Below are 23,078 nucleotides of genomic sequence, written 5' to 3' on the forward strand. Positions count from 1 at the left end.
AGTTTCAGAGGAGATGTCGTTTAAAGTAAAAGTTTACGCACGCACGCACACACGCACGCACTCACGACGGACAATCTGTGACGACATAAGCTCCATGGCCTTTGGCCAGTGGAGCTAAAAACTCGTACTGTATCTAGTACTTAGTATATGCATACAGCCAATAATGTGATCCACTGTTTAACTCACCACTGGTAAGGAAAAACAACACTGGAACGGACATGAACTCGATTTTAATGATTCTTCATGGTCAAAACAAGTGTGAACATAATGCACATGTATTTCAGGATACAGAGAATCAAAAATGAAATTGAAATGTCAGAGATGATTAGTTTTCACTTCTTTTGTTTCTATCATCATTTAAAGGATGCTGTTACCGTGAACTTCAACATTTGCATATCATTTTTAAGTACAAGTCTTACAACAGCTGTTGCAAAGGTTAATGAATGATTCACAATTCAACATTATAGTTCATTTTGTGGAATCCAGGAAGTAAATACAGATTTGTATTACCTTGAATACTGTAAATAAATTAATTAATTGATAAATAGTAAAATTAATTAAAAGTTAATATACGCAGGAGAAAAGCAAAGCGCACTGATTAATGTTAGTATACACAACTCCACCTAGCATGACAGGATCGCTGACTGAAATTTTCTCCCAAGTTTTAACATCAATACAGATGAAATATCGTTAAAATATTGATCAGAACAATGTATAAGTTTTGTCAAAACATTCTCCAAAACTATGTCATAATGAATGTTAATGTCAAACACAATATTGAGATAGAAAATATGTAAATCCATGAGTGGTGTGGTTGAAGCTAGAATTCTCTGCGATGATATTTGTCTGGTTCATAGTAGGAGGTTACAACAACTCGGTTGGAGAACTTTCTGCCTGTCAAAGCCTGCTGTGCCTTCTGACAGTCGATAAGCGAGTTGAACTCTACAAATATCTGCAAAAGAAAATAAAGGAAAACTTTATAAAGCTGTGAGTTGTGTAATGATGAACTTTATGTAGATCTGTAGTTTCTAAATTTAAAAGCTTTTATTTACCTGATTTTGAATTTTATTGTACATGTTTTTACCAGCTTTTTGCCAATATTTTTCCTGGTACACATACTTTCAATTTCAACAAATATATATATATTTTCTTAAATAAAATAGGTTAAGAGGAAAATGAGGAAGAATTCAGAAACATTTATTGAAGCACGCAAACTCTATTTAATTATAACCTTGATTCTGCTAAACATATCACTTTAAAACCATGATGAGGTTTTACATCAAAGCAGGGTAAAGTGGAAGGCATTTCCAAACAGTAACGGACATGTTCACATTTCACATTAAAAAAAAGGATGCTTGCCTACACAATTATGCTCATTTTACGAGAATTGCAAGAATTATAAGTTGTTGCAAACTGACCTTGCCACATCCTGGCACCTCAATGCCCTTGATGGGCCTGGGTATCTCGAGACTCTTCACCATGCCATATTTACCACACTCCTCCCGCACATCCTCGAGAATGTCTGCAAATACACAAATCATATGTAACAATCACTATTCAATATCATATTTAGGCATAAGGAAATGGCACAAAATAAAATTCAAAAGCTATACAAAGTATGCAAATGAATGTTGATACATTTCAAAGAAAGGTGAAGAACTAGTTCTTAAGCTTCTCTTGTTGAATGATCACCATACAAGGACTTTGCATTGTTAGTGTTATTTTTTTGGCTAGAATGTAATGATAATGAGATAAAAAAAAACATACAAAGACTATAATTTTATTTTGATTTATTTAAACTTGATAATGAAGACAGCTGTAAGCTGATATGAATCACCCTAAAGAGAAAAAACAGTTCTGTATCGATTTTATGAGACTAAAATATTTCCTTGTTGTTATCACACGCACAATCTCTAGGGTGAGAGGAAGACAGTTATACCAATAGACAACTGCCAAGACTTGCACAATAACTACGCCACTCATAAATATTACCACCTCCCACTCACCTTCATATTCGTCCTCATCCTCCAGGTCCTCAGGTGTGACCATGTTCATGAGACAAAGGACCTCTGTGGGTGGTCCACTGCCTTGGTTCAGGTTCATGCCCGGCACCTGCAACTGTACGGGCATCGCCTGGGCATTCTTCGCTCCCACACTCGCCCGCTGCACTATCAGCTTCTTGTCTCCCAGCTGCATGCCGTTCAGTCCTGCACATGCCTACACAATACACAGCTTGTTAGATAATAGACAGGCAGAGGAGAAAATTTTTACCTGAGCTTTATTCCGAAAATGTTAAAAAGGTTTCCTGTGAGATTTCACATGTATCAACTGTGTAGTTGAAGATACTTTCTTACATTTTATAGCATTAACTGATGCTGCATGTATCACATTCAATCTAATGATCTCAAACCAAACTACCCAGTACTGTTCTTCGTACAAACTACTCAGCATCATCATAATGAATGCCAGCAACTTTATATACAGTATACTAAGTTTCAAATGAAATATAAGGAAAAAATGGGTATAGTGGTATACTATAACAAGGGTCGGTGTGTCAACAATTCTAAAAGTCAGAGTTAGAGGCCTTGTTGCATGAGTGTATTGTCTCTGAGAATATGTGTACAAGTTCAAGGGGATTAACTTTGCCATAAAATGCCACAGAGTTATAATTCTTGCAAGATGCACAACTTCACATCGTATTATTCTATGTTCCAAGTTTCAATTCATTGCTTCAAGTAGGTTTTGAGTTCTGCTCCAGACAAAATTCGGTTGAAGAAAAAAAATACGACATACGAACAGCAACGGTTTATATCAAGATTCAGCTTAATGCTGTCTTAAAAGTTGCATTTTAATACATAGGCATGTGTTAATACTGTAAGCCCACCTGGTCTGTGACAGAGGGTCCACCCATCATCTCCACGTACTCACAGAAGGCGTACCCCTTTGAAAGACCTGTGGCACTGTCCTTCACCAGATTGAAAGCCTTCAGAGGTCCAAAAGACGTCAACAGCTCCTTCACCTACAAACATCAAACACAATCTATATTCTGAGCACCTTTTGGTTTTCATTCTAAATTATCTATTTCATTTGGGGTTTTTAAGTGCAATTTCAAGGTGAGGCTCTTGCTTATTTGAAAAGTATTATCTTTACAAACAAAATTATTAAAATCGTAAATGATACAATGATTTTAATCTGATTTGTTTGCTATTAATATAATATAGATCTTATTACTATAACATTTTATAAACAGGACTGTGTGATGTTGAGTATCTTTATTTAAAACAAAAAGTCACAATTTACTTACCTGTCAATTACTTAGAAGCAACAAAGTACTACGTTACATTATGTATCATAAAATAAAAAGAGACTTACCGGGTAATCAGTTTAAAAGAGAAAAAAGATTAACAAGCAGTACTTCAACTTAAAATGGGATATGAAGTTGGTTTTTATGTGGTCAAACTGCACTAGTTGCTCCTAAGCAATTGATACAATACATGGAACATGTATCAATAATGACAAAGAATGCCCCCTTTCCCCAAACATGAAATTCCCATAACTTTTTTGTGCCAACTAGTTTCGGGGTTCACCTGAGAGCAAATCATCGCGTTTATTCCGATATTACTGTGTTCTTACCTACTGGGCGTTCAACACATTAATGAGAAGCTTAGGAACTGGCTAACTTTACGTAAGCACTTGCCTGGAGTGGCGGATGACTAATTTACAGACCTCTTCCCCTAAGCTAGGGAATAAAGGAGAGAAAACAGAATATGTGATTAATAATGGATCTTTTGAAACATGAAATAAAGCAAAAGAAGTAATAATTGTATCACAATGACTTACTTAAATACATGTGCTATTCCATTCAGTTAAATCAAAATTTCAATACATCCTTTTTTCAAAATTTCAATACATCCTTTTCAATTCATTTCAACAATTTAATCCAATCAATTTATAACAATTTGCCTGAAAAAAGACCCTGAAATAAAAGGCCTGAAAAAGAACCCTGAAATTCTGTCCCTAGGATAGCCTTTTAAACGGACTGAAAACAAAAACAACCCTGGAAAAAATCCCTGAAATCGCGACAATAGATGCTTTTCCTGTATCCGAGGACTGAAGTTTTACTGAAGCTGAGTGAATGCAAAATCCAGAATAGCACTGTATCCTTGATAGTAAAAAAACCTCTTGATCCCCCGAGTGACGTCACTCGAAAACCTGAAATTACCTGCAATGAAATTTGGCTGCCGCTCTCACCCTGCACTGTCATTGCTGACTAGTCATGTGACAATGTACAGAAGGACACAAACTACACCTGTACTGTCACATTTACATGTACATACCTGGTCCTCGTTCAGATAGTTTGGTAAACCACCAATGAAAATTTTGTTTGGTGAGTCTTGGACCACCGTTGATACCACTCCTGTAAGAAAATTAGTGTTCAAATTTATGATGCAACCAAATAGCCATTATGAAAATCACACCATTTTCATAAATAGTTGAATGGTTAAAATAAGAATTTAGAAAAAGCACAATACAAGTAAAATGTTTGCTAGGCTAATTACAAAGCTAAATACAGGTGATTGTTGACTAATTTTTATAAGACAGAATGTTTGACACGTTTTTCTTGCTGGATTTGATTAATAATTTCCTTGCTGGATTTGAAATAATAATTGGTATAATACTTAATATAAAATGTATACGACTTTTGTAAAAAAAACAAAGTCTATGAGAATGACTCCTAAGCACTGAGTCTGCTCATCTACTGACCTGGCACAGCAACAGATGGGTTTTCTGACATGCCAGGAAGAACCTGGTAGTCACGAGGTCGGCGTATCTTCAGTGACTGACCCTGGAAGTTGATCCCATCAAACGCCATTGCCTGTGTCGTTTCATCCACAGATCGGAACTGTCATCAATAGTTTACAACGTGTAAAGAAATATTAGGAAACAGCTGTAAACAGGGATCTTTCAGATTACCTACATTGCTGGTTGATCATTATGAGTTGCTTAATGATTTAAAAATTAAAATGCAACCTTAAATCAACTATTTTTTTAATATATCACTTTCCACCAGACCACGAACATTTAAATGGGTACCACATATGTATATCAAAGGCAAAGAATTACAATGAAGCTTAAAACTCGATAGAACAGAAATTACCTCCACAAATGCAAAGTTTTTATCTAAATTAATCTGGACTGCAATCACTGGATTTCCCTCTGCTTGGGCAAGCCCGCTCATCTTCATCTGGTCATTGAAGAAGTCCATCATTGCTCCCTGAAACATATATATATAATATAGATATCTTAAGAATTTGTTTTTCTGTTCCCTTTTGAAGTTTTGATGACCTTTCGATAGTTTTGATCACTGATTGATACGATTCAGTCTGGACACATGATATGGGTTTGTTGTCATAAACCTTGTAAGTCATTAACGGAAAAAGTGCAGCCACAAAAAAAAGTTCATGAGATGACATTAATGTTATCAAGCTGATCATAAATAGGTTTTACCATCATAATATCATAGGCAGAGTCGTGTTTAATGAAGGCAAGCAGTAATGATGCTGAATAAATTTCAAGATATTGAACTGTCAGAAAGTAGTCACCTCTGTAACACCAAAGGGAATGTTGCCGACATAGAGTCGTCTTGCCTGCCTGCTGATGGCGCTACCAGCAAACGGTACAGTGGTGTTTGTGATGTTGGTGGTAGGTACAGGCACTGCTGTTGGAATCTGACCAGCAGCTGAAACACAAACACTCCTGTTCAATACAAAGACAGTGAACAGTCGAAACAGATTAGGTGTTTATATTGTTTTATCACATGCTATACCTTGTTTTCAATTTAATTCCAATGTAGCCATCACATGTTTTGCATGCTTGTAAAGAAACTAATTGGCAAAAATAGCTGCTTAATTGGCAATATTCTAGCAAGTCATATGTTAATTCCTCATTTTTAATTCATGATGAAGACCAATTTGAATGCATGGTAGTTCATCTAGATTCTGTAATAAATATATTTAAAGACTGTCACTTCTTTAGCAAGTGAAACAGGTAGGTCGTTTTTACTATTTTTTAACTGGAAAAACATGAAATGAAAATAATCTGACACTCGTCATCATATAATACACAATTCTATCAAACAAGTTCAGGAAACATGTTCCTAAACTTGTTGAATAAAAGTGTGCATTGTATGACGGCTCTAGACTGATCATATATATACTTCATAATCTCTGTTAGGGCTTTAAATGTTTTTATTCCAGTGACAAGCTTTGATTGCTACTTACTCCTGTGACAATCTCTATTTTCATTTTTATTTCCATTGACAAGCTCTATTTGCTTCTAATTCTAGTGATAAGCTCTATTTGCCTCTAATTCCAGTGACAAACTTTATTTGTTATATTTCCAGTGACAAGCTGGAGTGACAAGCTCAATTTTCTTCTATTTCCAGTGACAAGCTTTATTTGCTTCTAATTCCAGTGATAAACTTTATTTGTTATATTTCCAGTTCTTATTGCTTCTAATCTTAGTGACAAACTTTATTTGCCTCTTATTCCAGTGACAAGCTTTATTTGCTTCTTATTCCAGTGACAAGCTGTATTTGCTTCTGATTCTAGTGACAAGCTTATTTGCTTCTAATTCCAGTGGCAAGCTTGTTTGCTTCTAATATCAGTGACAAGCTTTTTGTGTGCTTCTAATTCCAGTGGCAAGCTTTTTTGCTTCTTATATCAGTGACAAGCTTCTTTTTTTGCTTCTAATTCCAGTGGCAAACTTTTTTGCTTCTAATATCAGTGACAAGCTTTTTTTGCTTCTAATGCCAATGACAAATGAAAATTGCTTTTCATGAATTCTGGCAATGAAATTATTTACTTAGTGAAAGAGTTTAAATAAAATTTGCTGAAGTACAGTCATGTTTGTATGCCAAGCATATTAGAACATTTTTACCCCATGTGTGTAAGTTATACTTCATGTATCACCATCTTATCAATGTTTAAAGTCATGCAAATGATATTTTGATCTTAAATATATTGACATCCAGGTTTACAGAGAAGTTTTCCAATGTATTAACCCATTTCATTCTGAGACCCAGTTAGATATGATACCTTGAATATCTGGGCATTTTCCAATAACTGATAAGCCATCTGCCTTTTTATGACCATTGTGTTGTATAAACACTAATAACTTCTTTATTATTGGTACAAGACCCAATAAAGATTACATATTTGGAAAGGAAATAAAAATATGCACATGTTTATGTAAGTTTTATTAGCAAAGGATTTTAAATAAATTATTTTTTGCAAGTTAACCAGGTGATGATGAAAAAAAATAAATAAATATGCACAAATTGAAAGCAAAAAAAGCACACATAATTTTTTTCAAATGTCACATAATCCAATGTATGAAAGTTTCTAAATTAATCTGTCTTTAAAATGCAGAAAGAATTATGCATATATTTTAAATCTATAAAAAGTTATAACAGTTTATATCATCCCATGTCCACTTCGGAGCAAATCGGGCGGGTGGATGTTCATCGCGATGTTGGTTGGAATAGCAGTTTGAATCCTCGACCAGTAAGGTCCAGAAGTCTTGCCCCCATAACAGTTTTATTGATAAGTGACAGTAATGCAATATCCTGGCTTTCTTGGGTCATATTGTTCTTTAGGACCACCATTCTTTGTATTCCCACTTGGAAACCTTGGGGTGATCCTCTTTGTCATTCAATCATTCTAGAACTCCTCAAGATCGTCATAAAAACTCCACCAAATAATGCAAATGTCATAGTTTGTGATTTCTATCGATGTTTTAATATGTCTTCTGTTTGTATCAAACAAATTCACATAAACTTCGTCATTATAACCATCCCAATATCACTATCGTCACTGTGGTCGAAAGTCCTATCCATTTCAACCAAAATTTGCATCAAAATCGCAATAAAAAGCTTAAATTTAACTCGATTTTTGAGTTTTAAAATTATTTCTTCATTAAAATTTTCTGCGCATCTATCTGCGCATAACATCCGGTCATTCCGGAAAACGTATAAACCGGAAACAATACAGTCAAAACGAAAGTAAATAAAGTGAAAGTTCAGTACGTCAAAAACTACACCTTTTGGGGTATCCCGCATGTAAAGGGTAACTACACCAAAAGGTGTATCCCGAATGAAATGGGTTAAAGTATTACTCATCACTCTTTGGAAAGAAATTGGTTATTTCCCATTATAAATGAGTATTTCTTTTACGCCATCATTTTTATTTTAATTGAGAAACAATAGTAATCAATTGTCTTTTAATATTAGTCATAACTATTGACGATGGTTGTGGGTTTAAATATTTTGTTTATATGAGTTTTTAATACCTTTTTTCGACCTCTTTCTTATAGCATCGTATTTACTGGTTTATCAACGAAAGCATCTTTAGTCAATTATTCAATTATTTCCTTGCTTCTAGGAAATGATCGACCAATTACAGAAACCATTATCAATTTTTAACTGAGTTAAATAAATTGATCAAATCAAGTTCGCCAAATAAGACAAAATGAGTTTCCAATTCTCATTTTAATTCTTCATGTGTCCCTTTTAAATTAATTGTGTATTGTGCCTTTTCTTATGTGTTTAGTTACTCATCTATTTTTAAAACAATTGCGTTTTCTATGATTTTTATTGCCTATTTACGCAAATATACACCTTATCTGTGACTCTGGATTTAAACCAGAACAACCCTTGTTAACATTCTAATGTTGACAACTTACATTTCAATGTTGAAAAAACCTTCTGTTTACATGTTACATAAAAATCGCCCAGATCATCTGTCTACCATGGTGTAATGGATAAGGTACTGAATGCAGACCTTGAGTACAGTCAACATGAATGTCTGTCGGACAGTGTAACATTTTCTGTATGTTTCAATTTTGACAGACAAAACTTCTGTTTTGGTTGGTCATAATATCCTTTGCAAAATAACCAACAACAAAGTTTAATTTTCAGCAAATTTACTTCAGTTTCTATTTGATAGCTTTCAATAAATGTTCAGTGTTTATTAAAATAGTTTATTTTGCTAATCAGAGTATCACTATTTGTAAACCAAGTTTCACACGTTATCTTAATCTCTGAAATACTCATAAAGTTTCGTTTTTGTGCCGTACCTTATTACAGTCATTGATCAATGGAAATGTTCTGAAAAAGAAAAAAAAATGGTGGGTTTCCTTATATATATTTTTTCGTTCAAGTGTTGCCGTGCAATTATGTTTATTTAATTATGATGATGGATACCATGCCGTCACTCTTTCGGCTCTAATTAACTTGGTCAGTAACGAAAGGTTGTAATTTTCTTCTTTCGTTTTATACATAGCTATTGTATTTTTTTTTATGTGTACTCCTATTAGTTATTTCGTATCAGATCTTTAATTTTAAGATTAACTAAAGCTGTCACAGGAGTAACAAATACTCCCAAATGCTTCTTGGACACAGGAATGGCAAACTATTTATTTGAAAAGAGGCCATTATTCCATGGCTATTGTACACTGCATTTCTACTTGTCATGCTTAATCGATGTGTAATGTTGATTAAAATCCAACTCCTATTTAGAAGTTTATACAAGAAGTTACACTGCAGACAAGACCAAGTAACAAAAGGGCAATTTTATTTGTAGGAGGCTATTCCAGGTGGAAAGATGTCTCTGTTTCTAGCAATGAGCCCTTGAAGAGACCTCCAGCAGATAGATGAGCTAGTTCATGGAAAGCCTTGGCTTATGTTAAATGACGTAACAAAGTCATGCCATGTACAACATACATATCATTTTATGCGGCATACAAACCAATTAACCCAAGTTTGAAACGCCAAAGTTAAGTTTCTAACAGTAGAACACATCCAACAAAGAATACATATAAAAAAGTGGGAATTCACAAAATTTGTCTTAATTTTGAAATATCTATTATTCAAAGCAAAATCTTCAGTGTTTAAATTCATTTTTAATACTTGTATAAAACTAGTGACTAAAGGTTGTTGTTACTGAATATTGTTTTAAACATTGCGACAGCTTAAAACTTGTTGGGACAGGTGAATTTTTAGACTTAACCTGTCGCAATGTCCAGTGAAGAAAAAAGGTCTTGCATTGCCTGAGAGTACACAGTACTATTGGGGATTTTCTTTTAAGTTATAAAACTAATTTCATGTCTTAACTTGTCACCTGGATATGTTTAAGAAATTGTTCATAAAATGTTCATATTTTGCTACATCAAAACAGAAGCTCAGTAGCTGGTCTTTAGCTTTACTTTTGAGAAAGCTCAACAAACTTATTGAGATTCTTTCCTGATTTTATCAGTGTTACATGCAACTAATATTAGCAGTCTGCGAAATAATAGTTTCATTTAAGGAGTTATTCAGTCCCAAAAAATTCAATACTTTAGTTGTCAAAAAGAAAAAAAAGACCAAATATTTTTAATGATTGACAATGAATTTAGTTTAATTGATCCAAGAAGTATTTCAATAAAGAAAATATATTGCCTAAAACAAAATATTCACATTTTCATTCTGCCTGATATGAACCCAAGGGTCAGTTGGCCTTACAAACTTGAAACTAGAGATTGCTTTTTTGAAAAAGCGCATGTCTCCCCCATTGTGTGGTCGTAGGTGAGAAATAATCAATGATGGACATGAAATTTGTACTTTTGGACTGGAGACGAACAAACATAGGGGTCATCTACTGGTCATGACCAACCTGCATACAAAGTATGAAGTTCCTGGGTCCAAGTATGAAGTTCCTGGGTCCAAGCTTTCATAAGTTATTGAGCCAAAAGAAGTGTGACGTACGTACTGGTGACAAAGAAATTGACCTTGACCTACTGACCTCAAAATCAATAGTGGTCATCTTATAATCAAGACCAACTAGCAAACCAAGTATGAAGTTCCTGGGCCGAAGTTGTGTTTAGTAAATCAGCGGAAACTGTTATTTTACCTCAAGGTCACCTTCACCTTTGACCTACTGACCTGAAAATCAATACGGGTCATCTACTAGTCATGATCAACTGGCATACCAGGTATTAAGTTCCTGGGTGGAAGCATTCTTTAGTTATTGAGCGGAAACCATTTTTTACCTCACAGTATTGTGACCTTCATCTTTGACCTTCTGATCCCAAAATCAATAGGGGCCATCAACTAGTCATGACTAACTGGCATACCAAGTATGAAGTTCCTGGGTGTAAACGTTCTTGAGTTATTGAGCAGAAACCGGTTGTTCACCTCAAGGTCAGTGACCTTGACCTTTGACCAACTGATCGCAAAATCAACTAGACATCATGACCAACCTCACTTCAAAGTTTGGTGAACCTAGATCAAAGCATTCTCCTGATATTGCACGGAAATATTTTTTTACATTAGAGGTCACAGCGACGTTGACCTTTGACCTTGTGACCCCCCAAAATATAGGAGTTTTCTAAACCTCATGATCAACCTCCCTACCAAGTTTGGTGAACCTAGGTCAAACCATTGTCAAGATATTGAGCGGAAATGTTTTTTACATTGGGGGTCGCCGCGACCTTGACCTTTGACCTAGTGACCCCAAAAACAATAGGGATCTTCTACACCTCATGACCAACCTCCCTACCAAGTTTGCTGAACCTAGGTCAAACCGTTCTCAAGATTTTGAGCAGAAATGTTTTTTACATTGGGGGTCGCCGCGACCTTGACCTTTGACCTAGTGACCCCAAAAACAATAGGGATCCTCTACACCTCACGACCAACCTCCCTACCAAGTTTGGTGATCCTAGGTCAAACCATTGTCAAGATATTGAGCGGAAATGTTTTTTACATTGGGGGTCGCCGCAACCTTGACCTTTGACCTAGTGACCCCAAAAACAATAGGGATCTTCTACACCTCATGACCAACCTCCCTACCAAGTTTGGTGAACCTAGGTCAAACCGTTCTCAAGATTTTGAGCAGAAATGTTTTTTATATTGGGGGTCGCCGCGACCTTGACCTTTGACCTAGTGACCCCAAAAACAATAGGGATCCTCTACACCTCACGACCAACCTCCCTACCAAGTTTGGTGATCCTAGGTCATGCGGTTTTCCAGTTATCGATCGGAAACGAAGTGTGACGTACGGACGGACTGACGGACTACCGGACTGACGGACAGGGCAAAAACAATATGTCTCCCCCAGAGAGGGGGAGACATAATAACCTGAGCCTGGGTCATATTCAGGTAGCCCCTGACTCCTGGACTAATGGTTATTTCGCAGACTGCTTAGTGTTAATGATGTCTAATACTAGGTAAACAGAATGGAAATTTTCTTTACATGGACCTTGTAGAGCTTTGTACTGCATAGGCGTCATATGCTCAAATCCCGGTGGTGGGACATCCCAGTACTTGTATGGCTTCTTCTTCCTATGTCCCCTCATGCTCTCTTTTTCACGACTGAAGCAATGAATACATGTTATCAAAATCACTAAGTCTATGAAGCATAATGTTTGCAACTCATAGCATTTTTTCTAAAAATTGTGACAAATAATAAAAGGTGCTTACATGCAAAACTTTATTCAAGGTGTGACACCAATGTCTACGCATGGGTGAGTAGTACAGCTATCATTTGTTTTTGAAAAGTCAAGCTAAAAATGCAATCTACATAACTTGAGTTCATGAATGAAAGACACATTAATTTGACATTCTTAAAGCTCATGGATAAAATAAAATTCAGGTATGCCATATGGCAAATTGTTCCTGCCATTTACTAAATGGGTTAACAGTGCTACATTGCCTACCTTTTAGACCGATTTTTCCTGGAAGACCTATCCCTTGAGCGAGATCTGCGCTTCCTGTCTCTGTCTCTGCTTCGTGACCTTTTGTTTTTTGATCTTGAGCCTGATCTGGAACGCCGTGGTCTCTCTCGTTCTTTTTTCTCCTCTGAAAATACATTTTATACCCATGAAAAATGAGTCTTATTGTATTTGCAGCTTTAATTTCATTATTTATGACTCTAGCAAAAGATTGTGGGCATCATTATAGATGTATTTGATATTGTGTTGACTCATTCAAACTCCAAACCAGGTAGAAATATGTTTATGATATCAGTGTTATGTTATAGGAACTTTTGTTGATACATAATTTGCATGTGCATATTGTAAGTCATTTGGAACTTAATTTTATATAATCCTTTGAAAGCAAGCAAAACCTCCATTTATTGAAATCTTGACATTAATATGTCAAAATTTTCTGAAGTTAGAGCATACCAAACGATTTATGATCTATGTTCTGAAACAGGGCCGCCAGTGATATACCAGCTGTTTGATAATGATTACTTGCATACAAATTTTAAAATATCAATTTTAATTGCGCTGATTTTCATGAAGGATAGAGATTTTAAATGTCATTTTGTTTTAAAATGTCAGCATATTGAAATTAATTTAACCAAAGACAAGTAAACAACAGCAAAGCTGAATGTGACATTTGTACCCTATCCTGATCGTACCAAAACAAGATTCGCCCCCTGCACTTAAATGTTTTTAACAGCTCATATATAAGGCCATTCTGATTGTTTCAAATGTTTTTTTTAAATGTCTTTGTTTTTATTTTGGAGGTAAACTATACATTGCAAAAAGGAGACTCTAGACAAGTACACTTTTGATAGGCCAAAAAAGAACACTTTTTTTAACATTCCATTTAGAAAAAGCAATCAAAGTAAATGTGAATTTAAAAGTTTTGTGGCATGGCACAATATTTATCTCAGGTTTTACGATAAGTATCTCTTCTCCTTAAAGGCCCCCCAATGCTCCCTAATTTGACTGGTGGGAGAAGTGACTTCTCCCCAAAAATTCAGCCTTGTGATTTGTGAGAGCGCTGGTGATAACAACCCGAGATGGTAAAGAATGTGTCTGAAGTAAAAATGAACAAGAAAGAAGAATAAAGAGCAATCTGTACGGATATTACTACAATGTGTGCATGAACATGCATGTACTTTGATAAGGTACATGGTCATTTTACAACAATACAAAGCTAATATTGTGCGCATTGTTTTCCCATTTAAGAAAGCACCATGCCCATATTTTGGCCCACCCTGCCCTTTTTTTGGCCCACCCTGCCCTTTTTAATTCCTGTCTAAAACACTATATTCATTTATTGTTTATTTACAATAAACCTGGGAATATTTATGCCTTTTTGGTAATTGTGTGTGGCATAATAAAGCCGCATTGTAGAACCAGTCACCCCCTGGGTCATGTCATGGACACTACACTACAAATTAAATTCTATTTTCTGTTGCTATGCCATAACAGAGAAACATTAGCTATAATTGACGGCCCTAATAGATAAAGAGCCATGTCACTGAAGGATACAATGATTTAGTTTTTTTTAACATTTCTTTGCATAAGATATCAATTTCCAAGTTTTAGATCAGTTGCATAAATTTGAGCAGATGTGTTGTATAATAAGTTCTATTCTTTTATCACTTGAAAATGAAATACAAAATATATGGTAGTATTAATGGTGGCGTGTAACCTAAAGTTCTCGAGGACATTGTGTTGAAAAAGAATAATAGCAAAAATCACTTCATGTGTTATCCATAATTAATACTATTGAAGTGATATGTTTCAATACAATTTTATTTACCTTTAACATCTGAATTTGGCCTGTCATACTGCTCAAATTCTGACATATTTGCTTGTTTTTCTTAAGATTTTCAACGACAAAGTAATGGCGTCGTTCATTGGCTTGAACTAAGTTTCGTATGAATGGCAGGTTTTGAAGATTGTCATCAAAAAAATGTTTGCATCATAGGTTTGAAATTATTAAAAACATACAAAATTATCTGACGGTAAAAACTTCAACATATTCCGAAAAGATTTAATTCGAAACTAATTTTTAAAGACTAAGAACGACAACTCGGAAAATGTGCGAAGTCTCCGTAATTCGGTGAAAAAAGTAAGTGATATCATCCCACACAACTGCACCACAAATATTGGTTAGATTTCCCTGTGTTTAAGGGATATGGTTGGGGTCGTTTGGGGGTGTGTATGAAATCATATTTGTTAAAGATGCTCCTGATCGATTTCCGGGACTTCCAGTGGCTAGTCTAAAATAATAGATGTGTTATACGGGATTCTTCCAATCCCTAACGTCTAAACGGGTTTGTGCAAAAAACGGGGGTGTTTTAAAAATATTGAAATTGTATTAAGTGAAGTATTTTATGGTTGAAATGGATAATAAAGGTTTATATTCATATTTTACCATGGAAGTGCAAAGCTCTGTTGCACGAAACAAGCATTTAATGCATTAAAACACATTTTTACCTTTCCAATAAAACGAAAGTTGACTGACACAGACAACAATTATGCCAAGCGGAACAACTCGACCCAATCGTAATAACTCGGCCACTTCCGACAAGCTTCGAGATAGACCTCGTAAATACAATCGTAATAACTCGGCCCTTGCCAAAATGTTACAATTGATATAAAATTGTGAACGGCAGTCTTGCAGGTGCCCTTCATGTATATATTGTTATGTTTTGACAGAATGAATGAACAAAAACCGGTCAAACTCATAATTATTTGTTGGATATTTATTTTTATTGTATGGAACTAATATAAAATAACATTATCTGGTAATATTCCTTGTTTTTATGATATTTTATGGACGCAGTATGCTTTAACCGGGAATCCCGACTGGAATAACTACCCACTTTTCGTACAAAACAATTTGTACGTGAAGGATTTGCCATATCAAAAATCGTAAAAAAATCTGTCAACATACAATTATTTGGACAAGAATAATTCCCAACAAATGCCCTTGCACCCCAGGGACCCTAGGTAAGGCCCATTCCCCACTATTTTTGGGGTAAAGACAAAACGGCTGTCAGACTTTTCAACCCCAAGACTTTTCAACCCCTTTGTCATTTGTGAAATCAAAGACTTTTCAACCCCTTTGTCATTTCAACCCCTAAAAGTGCTAAGTATATTGAGAGGAAAAATAACGGCCACCTGCTGGATGGTTTCAAAATGGTGATGCTTTGTTGACAGAAGTCGATCTAAATTAAACTAATTATTTGTGTTTCATTAAAAACTTATGTGTAATAAGTAAAAGGTATTGGCTTAAATAATTAAAGTGTAACTTTTTGTTTTACAGTATGGGATACTGTTGAATTTTGTCAACTCTAATTTTAAGTTTAAGGCAATGTATCATGCACCAATCAATTGTAACCTTGGCCCGGGGAAATGGGCCGTGTTTTTACCTTCCAGGTAGCCACAATAATGCACGTTTAGGGAACTTTTTTAACGTTTGGACATTCATTTTGTTCCCTAAACATCACAAGTTGACTTTTTCATGTCAATGTAAAATATATTCTTCAACTTTACTCCACAATAATAAACACTTCACTGTTAAATAAAAACACGGCCCATTTCCCCGGGCCAAGGTTACAATTGATTGGTGCATGATACATTGCCTTAAACTTAAAATTAGAGTTGACAAAATTCAACAGTATCCCATACTGTAAAATAAACCAAACTTGTTAAGAATGTTCTACTGGCGAAAATGTAAACAAAGACCCATTCTCGTTGAAAATTATAATTTCTTTGTAAACTATTACCAAATACCTGGCCACATTTTTGTCAACTCTCAGTTTATGTTTTATGCACTGTATTATATTGATGATATACATTTACATATGTACATGGGATATACATCTTTAAAGCTTTATACAGAATATTACTAACACCATTCCCCAATGATGACAATTACGTTCTTATCTAAAGCCTCATAAAAAAAAACCTACCTGTTTTTTTTTTTTTAAAAAGGATGTAACCCTAACTAATTTTTTGGGTGGCCCTAGTATAGCTATACTTACCTTGCAGTTGCTTATGTAGCATGAGTATGTACAATGTTAGTGTACACATTTCAGATACCATATATTTATATTCAAGAATGGCCTGTGAACAAAGCGGGGACTATGGACAGCATATAACAGTCAGAGAGGAGCAGGCACTTACAACTAACAGGTTATCTTAAGCTACATATCACACTTGTGTTTGCTATTAATTTACATGTTGTTCTTTTTTTTATAGTTTAGAAATTGACCATTGGCATAATATCAGGAGTCATTTGTAAATTGTAGTTTTCTTTAAGATGTAACATAATGATGAGACAGTTTTGTATTGTGTTGCAGTGGTGACTCATCCTTTGTTGTGAGGCTGTATGATCTACCATGGGAAGACATAGTGTTTCAATACATATTCCCCCTCCTTCCCATTCAGACTCTCTTTCAACTTCGAAGAGTTTCCAGAGAGTGCAAACATATGGTTCAACACTATTTCAGTATCTCTAGAGTGTTAAATATTGCTCGTATTGGGGGAAAGGTGACAGCTGAAGCGTTTCACATACTAACTGATGAAAGTTCAAACTTACTTCACTTAAATCTTAGAAACGCTAAAGATTGGTTAAATGACACTTTATTAATGCCAGTTTTGAAAAGTAATGCAAGAATACAGACCTTGGATTTAACCAATTGTATTAGTTTAAGTAACACAAGTCTTCAAGTACTAGCAACCCATTGTGTAGAGTTGAAGTGTTTGACGTTGCGTGACTGTGTATGGTTGAGCCCAGAAGGTGTGACAGTGATCGGCTTGTACTGCAAGGAACTGGAGAAGATTGATATCTCTGGCTGCTGGAACGTCAACGATGAGGCTCTGACAGTGCTTGTCAAGGGATGCTCTAAGTAAGCGTGCTACACCTTTTGGCTTTGTACTGAAATGATGTAGTTCACCTTATGATTGCTTGTATAAGTTGTGTCTTGGTTTATTTTAAAGCATCTCTGTGTATAAGGTATGCCTATGCTGAGGTCCGTATTCTTAAAACATTTTAAGTCATCTCCTAAACTTAAGTCAATTCCTGAAGTTCAGTATCTCACTGATCATATTCTGTAGTTACCTAACAATATCTGAAATACTTTTTATTGATTTTATTGAATAAATAATTTTTTGTGGTAAAAACACTGATGCTTTTCTTTTAATTTGGCTTCAAAAATCTTAAGAAATGACTTCTGTGACAGCATGAATTCGACCCAAAACTTTTAAGGTCTAGGACTGAAATGTCTGTAGAGAACATTGACTAAAACTAAATGGTCAAGGTTTATCTATTTTGCAAAAGGGTAGTCCATAAACATTGCTAATTATTGGTTCAAGTCATTCTAACAAAATGTTATTCTTAAATCAAAATATATGCTGGAAGAGTAAATTTGATATCAGCTTTTTGGGTCTAAATTTTAATTTTGTTAAGAAAGATTTATATCTCTCTCTTGCTCTTGGCTGCATATTTTTTATTGAACTTATTTGAGACATAGACAATAAATTAATGGAATATTGCTGTTTTCCAGACTAACATTTATTCAAATGTCGAAGATATATGGGATCACAGACAGTTCGATGTCGGTGCTGTGTCGGTCATGTCCAAACCTTGTCCATCTGAATGTCCAGGGCTGCTGGAGAATCACTGATGACAGTATAAGGTAAGCTCTCAACAGTGCTAGGGAAAGGTCTTGGAGATTTCATCCTCATATATAGGCCTCAAAACATAACATTATTGACTTGACTGTTTGAAGAATAAGGAGCGCTATACTACTCCCCCTTGAGTCTGCATCCAGTAAATGTTTTAGGTCAAGTTGGCATTTTCAATTATGAAAACTACCTTTTATTCTTTAACCAGGTTGATGATCTAGCTGGGCCCCCTAAAAAGCCTTTTTTGATTCCTTTACCAGGTTGATGATTTACCTATGCCCCAAGAGCTACCTTTGATTCCTTAACCATGGTGATGATCTAGCTACGCCCCTGAAAAGCTTCCTTAGACTCTTTAATCTGTGTGATGATCTAGCTGCGCCCATAAAAAGCTTCCTTTTGATTCCTTAACCAGAGTGATGATATAGCTACGCCCCCTGAAAAGCTTTTTTTGATTCTTTAATCAGGTTGATGATCTAGCTACGCCCCTGAAAAGCTTTCTTTGATTCCTTAACCAGGGTGATAATCTTAGGGTTGTTTTTTTAAGCTTCTTTGTCTTTCGCATTCAGTATATTATTTTAAAAGTCTGTGCTACTTGTACGTTTATATAGTTAGTAAAAGGCTCGTTTTAAGTGAATATAAAGAAAGATTGATATTTAATACAGTACAGTGAAACTGCGTTCCCTCAAACAAGTGGTCGCTCGAGAGCCGGCGTTCCCTCGAGGTCGGAGCTTGGTCCCGAACTTTTTTTCTTCTATTTTCATATAAAATATACCAACGCTGCATCGAAACCTAATTATGTCGAGCAGTCAAGCAATATCCGCGGTCCCAAGTACACAAAGCGTGCACAAAACCTTATGGCTCCCTCGAGGACATAATTTCACACTTTTTCCCAAACGCGTGTTCCAAAATAAACAAACAATTGCTAGGTGTTAAAATTTTCCCAAGTTGTAAACATTGCAATGACAGTTGAAAGGCAATTTAATAAGGTGTGAAAAATTGTATGAATGATATTTCTAGTTCCAGTTCCATAGTTTATTGCATAAAACAATACAATGATATTAGTTGATATGGGCATTTGAGATGATACTTAATGACGCGAAGTTAACGGTTTAGATGTGGTCAGAAGGTTCTTTGAATTCACTGCCGATGCTGACCGTGATCTTCAGACGCTCTGTACGCTGTCATGTCACATTACGATTGAACAGTTTCGCGAAACCGACAAGATGCGCCAATCAACAATCCTTGATTTTGCGAAACATAAATCTGACTAATGCCACAATATGTACTGTCATTCAAATGTTACTTTTTACGAAAATGTGCTTTTTGGTTAAAATAAACATTTCTATTTATTAATTATTATTAGTAATTGCTTTTTCTTTTGCGTTTTACATTTAGTTTACGTCAACCTTTGAACCTATTAGCTATATCCACAACGCAACACATTGGTCCCTGGCGACCTCGAGCGATCGCAGTTTTACTGTATATTGAAGATGTGGCTGGTAATACCCTGATGATTAAGGGTGACATTTACTGATCTATTGTCTAGCATTTTAACAGAAAGCTATTCTTTTTTCAGGTTTCTGACAGAGTACGGTAAGAATATGCAGATGTTGCAGATCCGTGAATGCAACCAAGTGACAGAGACAGTTTTATCTAAACTACGCAGTAACGGGGTAAAGATGGATCGTCTTGCCCCACCTAGCATGGAAGGACGTATGGATAAACTTCTTTCAAGGTTCAGACATAAACTCCATGTGCAGACTTAGAGCACAGCAATTACACACCATAGTGACAATGTTTTGAATATGTTAATCAGGTATTGTTTTCTAATCATATCAATGTCGAACTCTGTACATATAAGGAATGTCAAAATAGTGAATGGCAACATAGTGTTTTGCGATATGGTTTGTCTGGTTCTGGATTGAACTAAATAGAATAAAAGGGTCGTTATTACAGCCATTGGCATTCTTAGATTTTATACATGATGATGGTTTGGTGAGCAACACCTACCGGGTACTTTAAAACCCCTCAGAATATGAAGATTTAAACCTTGTACAGACATTTTCACCCTGCGCTACTATATAACCTTAAAACTTTCCAAAAATGAATGATGTATTTAAAATTTAACTACAAGAGACAATATTGGTTAAAAAAACCCATACAGTATAACTTGCTTTCTGAGTAATATCTCATTATTTGTAGTGCTCCAATGGCCCTGTGTAACCTTTAGCATGCTGCTGCCCCTATACACTGTACTACCTAGTGCCATTGCATACACTTTCTCTGACAGGCTGCAACTTGGTTATTTCTGAGAATATGCTTAGAAATGGCAACTGGTCCAATACAGTTTTATAATTCAATTTTACAAAAGAATAAAAAGTATGAACCTTTATTTAACTAATACTTATATGTTTTAAAAACTTCAATTTACAATATTTAGCACAAAATATGCCAAAATTTACAAATTTTGTTACTTTTCCAGAACAGAGAACAGTTTATGTGTCATATAATTACAATTACTCACACATATTGGATACATTTTGATAATCTTTTTGTTAATGTACAAATCTTTCAGTAAAAAACACAATGTTTGTTTTCTATGCAAATTTCAATTCCAGTTTTCTGTTAGTTTTATTGGTGAATTGCAGGTGAACAGTCAACCTTGTAGTTCACCAATGTGTGAAACTGTTCGAAACACGGAACTGGACACATAGGCCTGTCACATTTCCTGCATATGTATATTGTCTGATGTCTCCTTTTATCTCTGTTGGAGCAAACACAGCAGTCTGGGTTGGATCTTTTGTTGTTTGCCTTCCTTTTTGGGTTGAGTGCAAGGAAATGTTCACCACCGAAGAGTCGACACGGTGCTTCATTTACAGGTCTCCCTCCGTTTGCGTTATTTCTCACATATCCTTGCAGGTATCCATGAACAATTTTCAAACGAAACTTTTCTGCATTTATTCCTCCAGATAATCAACGAATTACAAAAGCACACTTCAAGCAGGTAAAAGAAGACCTTCTTCCACCATTTCACACAACGGTGTAAAATCATGTTAAAAGTCATTGCTTTATTTGCACAATCGATCCCTCCCATGTGCTGGGTGTACGCTTGTATTGCAACTGGCTTTGAAATGACCCTTACATTGTTAGGAGTGTGTTTGGACCTCACCTCCTTCCTGAAGGTATTTGAGTTGTGCTCAGATGTTATGACACTGACCACTCTTTTGTCATACCACACGATAAATAGAATGTTATTGTCACGTTCTGTAACTAAGGGATCTCCTTCCTTCAGTTTAGCTTGTTCTATAGCATTTGGTACACCCTGACGATTTGTTCTCAATGTTCCACAGGCCCCTGTCTGGTTTCGTGCCAGTTCATGAAACAATGCCAGAGCAGAAAACAAGTTGTCCATGTACACTACATGACCCAAATTGTATAATGGCTCGCACAAACCTATGACCACTCGATAAGTTATTGGAAGGGCTCTTGGCGAACCCGTTTCCTTCCCGAGATACAACTTCCAATTATACATATACTCTGTTTTTGCCTCTGCCATGCCCCATGCCTTTTGTCCCCATTTAGTCGGCTTTGGCGGCATATACTGCATTAGACTAGTACAACCTTTGAAGGGAATCATACTTTGTCGATTGACAACTCTTTGTCCGGTCTATAATACCTTTGCCAGAAAGGCACCAAGGCATTTATCAACAGCCTGTTTATTAACGCCTTGTCATAGTTTGGATGGTCTCGAGGCAAGGCTTCTTCAATGTTCACCCAATGGAAGAATGATAAAATGTTCATAAAACGATCACGTGCCATTATTCCATGAAATCCTTTCATGTCTAAGAGTGGGTCCGAGGACCAGTATAGTTCTTAACTCGACCTTTTACTAATACCAGTTAGCATGAAAATAGCTAGAAAAGCATACTTTTCAGGCTCTGTTTCCTCTTTCCATTTGAGGAACCTACTGAAAGGAGGTCAGTTTTGGGGTGTAGTTAGATACTGCCTCGCGTACCGATTTGTTTCTGTTACAAACAGTTCAATTATCTTTCGAGGAAAAAACAGTTTCATTATATCGCATTCTGATGGATCATCAGGAATGTGGTTTGGCCCAACATTAGACCGTTCAAAATCCATCAGCCAAGGATGCTCGTACTCATTCACAGGATTTCTAGGTGGGGGCTCGTTTGGTTCATCACGAGGCAAGACATTTCAAAGCTGTCCTGATTAAGTGTTAAAATCGGTCCATATTTTTACATGGCTTCGATCATTACATGATGTATACGTTTGTTGTATATTGATTACCAAACTGTTAAATTAAAATTGTATTGCTGGTTAAAAACGGTTTTAAAGATAAATGTAAATGTGTCCTTAGAATACAACCTTCATTTTAAGCCAATGAAATTGCAGATAAGCCATCATTAAATACTTTACTTAGTCATTAAGAATTTAACCTTTTAGTGGTGTTTAAAGGTCTGCCTACTGCCACTCAACCGATACATGCCCCCTTCGTCAGATTTTGCGTTGTCAATGTATCAGCCAATGAGGTTGTATTCTAAGTCAGTTAGATAACAATGAGTGAATTCTTAATAATTAAGAAGGACTTG

The 23,078-nt window shown here is 35.6% G+C and overlaps 2 protein-coding genes across 4 annotated transcripts; one reads left to right on the forward strand and one right to left on the reverse strand.

The window, feature by feature from the left end:
* Window positions 1–215: 215 nt before the first annotated feature.
* Window positions 216–14,730, reverse strand: LOC128242541 (splicing factor U2AF 50 kDa subunit-like). Of its 2 annotated transcripts, none has more exons than XM_052959735.1 (11): window positions 14,594–14,730; window positions 12,751–12,892; window positions 12,294–12,406; window positions 5,604–5,740; window positions 5,159–5,275; window positions 4,765–4,903; window positions 4,338–4,417; window positions 2,885–3,019; window positions 2,007–2,217; window positions 1,419–1,522; window positions 216–952 (listed from the first exon to the last, which is right to left on the reverse strand). In XM_052959735.1, exons 1-11 carry the CDS (start codon window positions 14,637–14,639, stop codon window positions 821–823), a joined length of 1,356 nt encoding a protein of 451 aa, XP_052815695.1. In that variant the 5' UTR covers window positions 14,640–14,730; the 3' UTR covers window positions 216–820. The 2 variants fall into 2 exon arrangements, with proteins under 2 accessions (XP_052815695.1, XP_052815686.1); XM_052959726.1 differs by having other exon boundaries at window positions 12,288–12,406.
* A 111-nt stretch (window positions 14,731–14,841) lies between these two features.
* Window positions 14,842–23,044, forward strand: LOC128242561 (F-box/LRR-repeat protein 15-like). Of its 2 annotated transcripts, none has more exons than XM_052959766.1 (5): window positions 14,842–14,905; window positions 16,903–16,977; window positions 17,145–17,693; window positions 18,351–18,482; window positions 20,048–23,044. In XM_052959766.1, exons 2-5 carry the CDS (start codon window positions 16,904–16,906, stop codon window positions 20,235–20,237), a joined length of 945 nt encoding a protein of 314 aa, XP_052815726.1. In that variant the 5' UTR covers window positions 14,842–14,905; window position 16,903; the 3' UTR covers window positions 20,238–23,044. The 2 variants fall into 2 exon arrangements, with proteins under 2 accessions (XP_052815726.1, XP_052815716.1); XM_052959756.1 differs by having other exon boundaries at window positions 14,847–14,905; window positions 16,881–16,977.
* The last annotated feature ends 34 nt before the right edge of the window (window positions 23,045–23,078 follow it).

This window comes from Mya arenaria, chromosome 2 (assembly GCF_026914265.1).
Source record: "Mya arenaria isolate MELC-2E11 chromosome 2, ASM2691426v1".
NCBI classification, from domain to species: Eukaryota; Metazoa; Mollusca; class Bivalvia; order Myida; family Myidae; genus Mya; species Mya arenaria.

What these genes read in the sequence shown, in the direction of transcription:
- LOC128242561 (XM_052959766.1), top strand. Translation starts at nt 16,904, where the DNA reads ATGGCCTGTGAACAAAGCGGGGACTATGGACAGCATATAACAGTCAGA. An exon ending in CTTGTCAAGGGATGCTCTAA is followed by an intron (nt 17,694 to 18,350) that starts GTAAGCGTGCTA and finishes GCTGTTTTCCAG; the next exon opens with ACTAACATTTATTCAAATGT. An exon ending in ATCACTGATGACAGTATAAG is followed by an intron (nt 18,483 to 20,047) that starts GTAAGCTCTCAA and finishes TTCTTTTTTCAG; the next exon opens with GTTTCTGACAGAGTACGGTA.
- LOC128242541 (XM_052959726.1), bottom strand. Translation starts at nt 14,639, where the DNA reads ATGTCAGAATTTGAGCAGTATGACAGGCCAAATTCAGATGTTAAAG. An exon ending in AAAACTTTGCATTTGTGGAG is followed by an intron (nt 4,904 to 5,158) that starts GTAATTTCTGTT and finishes TATTGATGACAG; the next exon opens with TTCCGATCTGTGGATGAAAC. An exon ending in AGGTGCCAGGATGTGGCAAG is followed by an intron (nt 953 to 1,418) that starts GTCAGTTTGCAA and finishes TTTCTTTTGCAG; the next exon opens with ATATTTGTAGAGTTCAACTC.